General features: G+C 41.3%; 1 protein-coding gene across 1 annotated transcript; it reads left to right on the top strand.

Annotated features, from left to right (window-relative positions):
• Positions 1 to 6,057: 6,057 nt before the first annotated feature.
• On the top strand, positions 6,058 to 7,830 carry LOC131225816 (acyl transferase 4). The gene is made up of 2 exons (XM_058221407.1): positions 6,058 to 6,508; positions 6,828 to 7,830. Exons 1-2 carry the CDS (start codon positions 6,101 to 6,103, stop codon positions 7,683 to 7,685), a joined length of 1,266 nt encoding a protein of 421 aa, XP_058077390.1. The 5' UTR covers positions 6,058 to 6,100; the 3' UTR covers positions 7,686 to 7,830.
• The last annotated feature ends 2,144 nt before the right edge of the window (positions 7,831 to 9,974 follow it).

Genomic DNA, 9,974 nt, shown 5'->3' with positions numbered 1-9,974 from the left:
TATGCATACTTCATATTTATCTTTGTCATTATCATTATATGATATTAGGCCGTTCTTAGCCATGAGTTTTATGGTAATGTAGACAATATGTACTAGTCTACCATGCCATAGCGTAATAGACTCAATCATATAAGCAAAAAAATTCTTTTCAATCAAAAAAATTTGATCATCACATTACAAGCATAACCCTTACCCACAAAGTTCATATTCTTGCACAATATTAACTTGCCCGATTTAAACACAACCCTAATCACATGTTTGCTTAAGAGATCCCTTGAGACTAAATTCCTCCTTATGCTTGGAACATGCAGTATGTTGGTCAGGATTACCTTTTTTCTAGAGGTAAAGAGTAATTCCACGGTTCCTTTGCCTACGACTTTCGATCGACCTTCATTTCCGATTTGAACCTCTTGACCATTGGTCACGTCTTCATAGGTTTTGAAGGCAAATCGATCGTTACATACATGAATTGTGGCACCTGTATCATACCACAAACCGAGAATTTTCTCATTAACTAAGATCACTTCTGTGGCCATTGTTACGATATCATCGTCTACTGCATTACCTCTTTCTTAGGCTTTTTGTGGTCCCTACAGATTCGGGCGAAATGTCCGATCTTGCCGCAGACATAGCAAGATCCCTTGGGTTTACCGTTTTTTTTCCTTTGAATTTTCTTAAATTTTCCTTGATCTTTGTTAGGTTTAAAGGAATCAGACTTCTCATAAATATTATTTTGGGATGGTCTTTCTACTGCATTCACCTTAAATGAGGATGCACCATTAGCGTCATCATTCTTATCTCGGTTACGGGATTCTTCTTCAATACGAAGATGCTTTTGGATTTGTTCCAGGGTGAATTATTCAGATTTATGTAGTAGCTTCTATCTGTAGTCTTTTCAGTTCGGAGGCAATTTTGCGATAATATCTCCGACTTGAAACGATTCAGGTAGGTCTATTTTTAAAAGCCTTTATCTTGTTTACAATTAATTATAATTCATGGATTTGGGCCAGAAGTGGCTTATTATCTATCATCATGAAGTTGAAATACCTGATAATTAGGAATTTATGTGCACCTTCCTTTTTAACCTTGTACTTTTATTCCAGCGTGCTCCATATTTATTTAGCTGATGTGGTCCCTGTGTACAGATTGTACAATCGATCAGAGAGAGCGTTCAGAATATGGCCACGACACAGCAATTCATTTTCTTGTCGCTTGATCTTAGCAGCGATCTGTTCTGGAGTGTCAGTATCCTTCGCTTCAGGCAGAGGTTGGAAAGTCAGGTCCAAGATGTATAAGATCTTCAGTGCAATTAGTAAGAATTTCAGCTTGTCCTGTCACCTAGTAAAATTTGAACCGTCGAACCGATCCAATCTGATCAGATCTTAGTTCATTGGTTTGACTGATGCAACACTTTCAGTATCCATAATCACGCTTTAAGATTATTAGAAAAATGTGTTGGATACACTGAAAATAAAATAAAAAATAAAGTAAATATCAATTTCGTTTCACTAGGCCGAATCGCGTAAAATGATATGTTGTCCTTAAAGTGTGATTTGCCCCCTTATCAATTATTGATGGGTTACTGGTGAATTGCTTTCAGGATAAGAGAAGCCTGTCTTGATCCGACGTATAACAATCACGATGGGTCCACTTAGGAACAATTGGACGTAACAAATTTGTTCTGGCAGAATCAGATAGTAAAAATGTTCACAATATTCTATGAAAGAGATATGTAGTATCTGCTGAGAGAGATCAGCGTTTGAGATGATGAATTTGAACCGGAATGGTCCAGTTTATATAGGCATCGGGGAGTGGACCGTTGCTAGGTGGTCATCAATGGTTTAGAACATTTGAAAAATGTTTCTGACCGTTGATCATAATTTCAGTCATTTCTGGTCGTCGGATTGCAAGATCGGACCGTTGGATCATCATGGCCCGTCCATTTTTGAACTATTGTGGCTTTCAAGGCAGCTAGCCGTTTTCAGAAATGACTGAACGTTTCGGATTTATGATTCGATCGTTCTCAGTTGCCTATAAAGCCCTAGGGAGCGACTACTCTGCGACACGTGCGAAGTGCAAAGTACGCCAACTAGCACCACTATAGTCACACTGGCCACGCCCTCGCCCACGCCTGTGCCCGAATGTGGGTGCGTGCGTGCATTCCAGTGCTATGCACTAGAACACGCAACCCGAGCATCACAATCTCCAAAGTATCCAAGTAAGAATACTATTCACATATCCACATATAAACTCCAAAATCTTTTCTACCATTTCCGATGTGAGATTAAAAGCATACACTGCACTTTTTAATTTGAAATTTTCGAAAATCGTTTTGGTGGCAAATTCCAAAAAAATTGAAATTTTGAATTATTTTCAAGAACCACAAATTTCAACACCCAGGTCAACTAGCTCAAGCCCGAATTGATAAAGCATTATAAATCAATCCATTTATCTCATAGCCTAAGTCCCACGTCTCATGAATTAGGGTCAAAACTCCCTTTGTGGGCCCTACATCACATGAGTTTTATCTCACACGAGCTGTTTACCCCGAGCATACCCTGCATCTCACACGCCGTCCCACTCGAACTTGATGTAAAAGTGCCTTACAATAATATTCCATTTCAACTAAGAGTTTTATAATGAGAAATGATTAGGCACTTTTCGTATGTCGAAGTTGCTAGTGCAACCCACCATTATGTTTGTACCACACTTCACCCGTATAACCCGGTTGTCACGTCACGTAAAACGGTTGCCCCAAGGATCAAATCGACCCAACTATCAAGTGGGATACACCCCAACAAATCACAAACCACCACCCAAAAACCTCCACATTCACATGCAACATCCCATTTTAATGGGTGAAACTGCATGATTTTTGGAACATCTCAATTTCATGGTGGGACAACCTCGTTGGGCAGCCAAGAAGTCATACGTACACCAGGGTGGGCCCCATATGCCAACTAGTTGGATGTATACCTAGTTGTTGTGTGTGAGCATTTCTTTTAGAAAGTAATTATTCAAACTCCTAAACAGTCCTAAACCTTATTACGCAACCACTTTAATTGTTTTAGGTTGAGTGGGGGCTTGAAATGGGTTTATTTTATGGTAGCATGTTGGACTTATTTAAAAACTGAGTCCGAATCTAAGTTAATTTTAAAAAGTTCAAATGGCCCACCCGTTTAGTAAATACAAGTGGGACCCAGACATACCCCATGGGTGCAAATTTTAGACCTAGACCAGACCCGATTATTGCTTGGGTTGAGTCCAATGACCATAAGGTCAACCCAGCTCATGTGCACCGCTAGCCACGCTTCAGGCCATTCCTGGTATGTAGATTGAATGTCCTGAGAATCAGGGTAATTGATCATCAAGTGGGCCCCACATGATTTAAAATTTAGACCATCAGCCAAATTCCATATGATCACTCTCTATATAACAATGTTCTGAGTCATCACCCATGCATTGTGGGTCCCTCCAGATCCATGGTCAGGATTGCCGGAACATGCATGGATACTGCATGTATAAAGTGGGCCATCAGGACCTATTCACGTCCCACTTGGTAAAGATCCTCACTTTCAATTCAAGGTTGCTCAAGGCATCTGTATCAAAGATAAGGATATCTGATGGCCCACCTACTGCGAGACCTTCTAGATGAGCCGTATAAGATATTACATGGTGGACCAGCACGTGCGATCCTGCACATATGGGATTGGATGGGACGCGGATTGTGTAGTTACTCACTAAGCTATAGCGTGGTGAGCAAACTCTGTGGGGCCCACCATGATGATCCACACCGTCCATACGTTTTTCCAGCTCATTTTAGGGCATAAGGCCAAAATTGAATTATATATAAAGCTCAAGTGGACCGCACCACAGAAAAGTGTGGGGATGATGACTCCCACCGTTGAAAGCCTTCATAGGGCTCACAGTGATGTTTATTTGTCATCCTACCTGTTTATATGGTAACACATACATGGATGAAGGGAAAACACAAATATCAGATTGACCCAAAACTTTCGTGGCCCCAAGAAGTTTTCAACGGTAGGAATTCAATTCTCACTGTTTCCTGTGATGTGGTCCACTTGAACCTTGGATATGCTACAATATTGGCATCATGCCATAAAATTAGATGAAAAAACGGATGAACGGCATGGATAAAACACATACATCACAGTGGACCCCACAGATTTTACTTTACTCACGACACAATCCACCTCTGATTGGATAAGGACAGATAATGAAAAATTACAGCTTGCAGTTGTTGCACTGTTAGAGAGTTGAATCTACACTTGCAAGGGAAGCAATCATTTCAATATGAATTGCCCACTGCACACGCCACCTTCGCACCCGGAACGCGTGCGAGCTTGGCGCGTGCCTGGTTGCCATCTGTGTCGCATGCAAAAGAGTGCGTGCGGGGTTAGATATTTACAACCACTTTGTTTGATAGATACGCTCATCTTTTCTACAATTCTCAATACGATTAATACAACTTTGTACTATCACGACACCAAAGTTAAAAAAGAAAGGGTGTATCTATCAAAATGATGGGATTTATATACGGAGAAATGATGAGATACAGCCGTTGTATCTGATTCGCCATCTATTTACAGGGATGGTTTTACATTATAGAGTATCTGATCCGTTCAAGAGGTGGGCCACAGCATTGTGAACACCTACGATGCAAAGCTAGCCCTGATCCACTGATGGCTGGGCCACACCAGTGCACTTAGTCCTTCCATCGGCTGTCCATGGATTTTAATTCTGTTGCCCAACCGATTAGTGGATCATCGTGATTTTAATGCCAGGTGATTACTATGGTGTGGCCCACCTTTCTCATGGATCTGATTTGTAACACGTTACTGGCCTGGAAAGAAATGACTGTATCATATACAGCGTCATTTCTATACCTTTTGCACGGATGAAATGTTCCATGTGGGACACCTCGGTGGGAAAGAAGTGACTTTGTCAGATCCACTACAAAGCTGCAACAACACCGTGTGGGCCCCAACGTGGTGGGTGCATGATGTCATTTGTACTTATCTTCTCTTCCGAGCCAAATAATAATAATAATAATCAGATCCATTCTCTTGACACTCACATTTGCTTTTTATCACATGTAGTGTGAGTGGGGCGTATCAAAATCGATATAGTGCTCGATCCAAACTGATCTACTTTAGCCCAAGCACCAAAATAAGCTGGTATGTCAATATAAATGTATAAGAGAATTATGGAAAATCGACCACTTAAACATTTCTATAATTTAATAATGATCAGATGATAATTGAAATGTAGAGTTCTTCCTCTCAAACAAGAATATCGAGTGCCTTTTACAATAAATGACTTTCAATATACTAATACCATGAAATAAAAAGAAAAACTCAAAGAACCGCATGAACTAAGATGAAGGATAAATTGAGTATATAACTGTATATTTGAATTATAATTAATCATTATTTATAAGATAAGCTGAGATAAAAGATAACTTGGTAAATTTGATTTGATTGGTTGTTGTATTGGATTGGTTTCAAGAAATCGATTTATCAATTATTTATAGAGTTTTCTTACAGTTTATTCTTCCATTACTACAATGTTGTAATAGTTGAATAATATTTCTAAATTCTTTTTTAATTAAGTGACTATAACATTTTTTAACAACCCTATGACATATAAAACTAAATTTAATATGTTCTCTTTTAGTTGACTTTCTCAAATGGTCGGGAATATGGTACAACACATTCAAAACTTAAGTTGGGCACACCACATAAATCATACCCGAAAGGTGTGGCCCACTTATATCTTGTAATGGCTGGATTTTTTGATTGATTCATCCCAGTGGGCCGCACACACACCCCACGGTGTGGCCCACTTGAGTTGTAAGATAATTAACCTTAATCTATCCTTTCATAAAGAACTTGAGGCGACGCACATGATGGAAGGATTGGATGTTATGTACACATCACGGTGGGCCACAAACATAGGATTGTAGGTAAAGCTTAACCTACAAGGCTTTGCAGTCAATCCGACCTCTATCTCTATATATAGACACTAGATGGAGAGAACTGCATGCGTGATTGTACATCGCAAGCCTCGTCTTCACACCATGAGCTACTCAGTAACCAGGCTGGCCCACTCCATCATCCAGCCCAGCGAATCTACACCATCCGTGACGTTGGATCTCTCCGCCATCGATAGCCTCCCAGCCCTACGATGCAAGATCCGGACCTTACACGTGTTTAAACATGGCCAAGACGCGGCAACGGTCATAAAGGTGGCCCTGTCCAAGGCACTGGTTCCCTACTATCCTCTGGCCGGTCGATTTGTAGAATCTAGACCGGGCCTGCTGCAAGTCGACTGCACCGGAGAAGGAATCTGGTTCGTCGAAGCGTCCGCTAACTGCAGCCTCGATGCCGTTAATTATCTCGATAACGATCTCACGGATTCACGGTTCAATCTTCTGCCAGATCCACCGTCGGATAAGGTTGGATTTGATCCACTCGTACTGATACAGGTATTTTCAGAAATCTCATTTGGGTGATATTATCTCTACCGTTGATAGCTGGGCACCAAGTGGATGGCCCATAACTAAAAAATCACGTCGATCAGATAATCCTGACTGTCCATTTGTTATGATTTTTAGCCTACTAATTGTTGAATCTTCATCGTTTAACCATACATTTGCAGGCCACTGATTGGATGGTTAATATCTTCCAATCATCATCACACGTTCATGTAGTGGCCCACCAGATCAACGACTCCCATCATGTTCAAAACCCTTTTTTCCATATGCATCCATTTACATTTCTACCCGTGGATGATCTCATTTTCAGGTGACGCAATTCACCGGCGACGGATTCATTGTCGGCCTTGAATTCTCCCACGGTATCTGCGACGGTCTAGGCTCGTCGCAATTCCTAAACGCCGTCGGCGAACTTGCCAGGGGCTTTCAAAATCCCAGCATTGCACCGGTCTGGTGTCGAGAAGCTCTCACCGCTCCGCCAAGGTTCACACTCGCTGCGCTAGAGCAGAAGCCGCCGCCTCCGCCTAACTACAAGCTACAGCAATCCAACATGGATATTTCTCTAGACTACGTGGGCCCGCTCAAGCGAGCCTTCTTCGAGCAGACTGGCCGAACATGCTCGGCATTTGAAGCCATCACCGCGAGCATCTGGAGATACCGAACACGGGCAATTGCATTAGAGACCGACACCGACGTCAAGCTTGTTTTCTTCGCGAATGTGCGGAAGCTGACCGATCCGCCATTGCCCGAAGGATACTATGGTAACTGTTTCTTTCCTGTCATTGTTACGGCCTCCAGCTGGTGGCTTGCTGGGGCGACGAATATCGACATTGTGAGATTGATCCAGGAAGGGAAGGAAAAGTTGAGGGCTGAATTCGGTAAGTGGATGGCCGGAGACTACGTGGGCCACGAGATGGACCCATTCGCCCCACCCCTAACGTACAGCACGCTGTTCGTTTCGGAGTGGGCCCGGCTGGGTTTTCGCAGCGTCGACTATGGGTGGGGGCCGCCGATTAACTTCATCCCAATACAGTATTCCAACATCGTCCCCGTCTGCGTCTTCGGAGCGCCGACTCTGCCAATGACAGGTATCCGGCTAATGACATGGTGCATGGATGAGGCCCACCTAGACGCGTTCCGTGATCAGTTGCTGAGCCAAGCTGTGTAGCTAGCGGCCCATCAAAGATAAATTTCTTGCTTTATTTTCCTAAATGTGTAATATAATAATGCTAAGATCCTCTATCATTCGAAATGCATTCCACAACCACTATGAGGCCCAAAAAATCAACGTGCTGTTTAAGGGAAGTTTGGGATGATTTCTTCTTCCCGATTCCATCGAGTAAAAAAGTAGAATAGTAGTAATTAATATACCAGCAAATATAGAATACTACAAACAGGCAGATATATAAGATGACTTGTAAGAGACTACAAGTGTGTGTGTGTGTATATATAGACACACTAGCACTTCCCTTTAAGTTGGAGTATGAATGTCAGAGGTGACCAACTCAAAAATAATGTCAATAAACGTGGCTTGATAATATCTTTGTCGATAGATAAGTGTAAATTATAGTACTAGATAATTTTTCGCTTACGAAATGGCAATCCACTTCAATGTGTTTAGGTATGCTCGTGAAATACAAGATTGGAGTTCATGTAGATTGTTGCTTGATTATCACAAAATTAAAAAGGACATGGGATAAGGTATTTATGCTAAGTTGATGGAGAAATAAATGAAGCTAGAGAATCTTATTGTGATCCCATAGAGCGATATTCAATTTTGATAAAGAAACTTAGTAACATGAAGCTATTTTTTGCTCTTCCATGTGACTAGATTTCTCCTGCTGAACGAACAAAAGTTGAAGATGGACCACAGATTGATTGCACAATCAACCTAATCAGCATCACAATAAGCACGAATGTCATAATGACCTTGATCAGAATACATAATACATTTTTTCTGGATCTCTCCTTAGGCAACGAAGATGCTTTGAGACTGTCATGGGCCCCACAAGGCCATTATCCTCGGAACCATTGAGAAATTTGTATAGTTGTGGAAGGGCATTGGTGCTCTAGATTGAGTACTGATTACCTAGCTACAAGCAAGGCATGCACTACAACTTTTTCAAAGGTGAAGTCTTTCCTGGCGCCATGCCACTTGTTTGGGAAATCAGTACCGTGAAAATGATAGGGCCTGCCACAATGATCACTCTTCTCAAAAATCAAGCTAGTCTGCTCATCAGGTGGGCCACACTGTCCAGCCTTATTTTTTAGAAGAGTGGTCATCATGTTTAAGCGATGTTTGGGATGATTTCTTTCTTTTCTACTCGTCTTGGGCATCTAAAGCTAAAGTACAATATCTTTATTGAATAGTATAAGTTTACTAGAAACCACATCAATTCAGACCTAAATAAATCATTAGGATAACATGGCTGAATCCTTACATAATAGGAACACTTCAACTATCTTTATAAAAAAACATAAAAACAAATGTTGGCATACACCCTTAAGCTACTCTCGACATTCTATAAGTATAAGAATATTTTCTCATTTTATTTATTACATAATGAATTAATAATTGTGTCTAGGGCTGTACATGAACCGAGTTCGCTCGACTCGACTCGAAAAAACTCGATTCGACTCAGTTCGAAATTGAGTTCGAGCTGAGTAGAGTTGATTTTTTTAGCTCAAAAAAATTTCGAACTGAGTTCGAGCTTGCCTGAGCTCAACTCAACTCGGATCGAACCCAACTCGAATCGAACCCAACTTGAATCGAACTCGGATTGAACCAGTTCGGTGACTCGGTTACTTTGATATTGATGTTGCTCACCAAGTGTTTGATGAAATGACTCAATAAAGTGTCGGCTGGTGGCAAGGTATGTATATAGAATAAATACTTTTTTTTCTTAATTTTAATGTTGCCTACAAGGTGTTTGATGAAATACATGTAAAACCGTTGTTGTTGTTTTACATACGGTGAGAATTTGAAGGAGTAATCTATGTGTTTGTGAAAATGTTGCGTAGGTTAACTCGGCTTGATCTTGGCTCGAACTGGCCCAAGCCCCTGACCGAACCGAGTCGAGCTAGCCAATCAGGCTTGAGGACCAAGCTGAGCCAAGTTCAAGCTGGGGTCAACTGGTGGCCGAGCCGAATCGAGTTGTGCCAAGCTTAACTCGGTTCGACTCGTGTACACCTCTAATTGTGTCCATCCATCTTTGAAGCCTAATAAGTGAGTTGGTTCCAAAATCAAGCAGGCCACACAATCCCATCCATTAAAAAAAATAAAAAAATCTGACCATTAAAAAAAATCCCCCCCCATTGCCTTAATAGGCAAGAATTAGATAAACAGGAATGTCTAATAGATAGATGGAATTTTTTATGCACGTGCCATCTATGCCGGACCCGATAAACGAATGGACCCAACTTGTAGACAAGGTTTGGAAATCAGTTCGGTGCGCAC

The sequence above is a fragment of the Magnolia sinica genome, chromosome 14, assembly GCF_029962835.1.
Source record: "Magnolia sinica isolate HGM2019 chromosome 14, MsV1, whole genome shotgun sequence".
NCBI lineage: Eukaryota > Viridiplantae > Streptophyta > Magnoliopsida > Magnoliales > Magnoliaceae > Magnolia > Magnolia sinica.
Note: the sequence above shows the minus strand (reverse complement) of the source record. Positions and strands in the feature narration are given on the sequence as shown.

Bases quoted from the DNA above. Each gene is read 5' to 3' on its own strand.
- LOC131225816 (XM_058221407.1), top strand. From the start codon at position 6,101: ATGAGCTACTCAGTAACCAGGCTGGCCCACTCCATCATCCAGCCCAGC. The intron at 6,509-6,827 runs GTATTTTCAGAA...TCTCATTTTCAG, and splicing joins ATCCACTCGTACTGATACAG to GTGACGCAATTCACCGGCGA.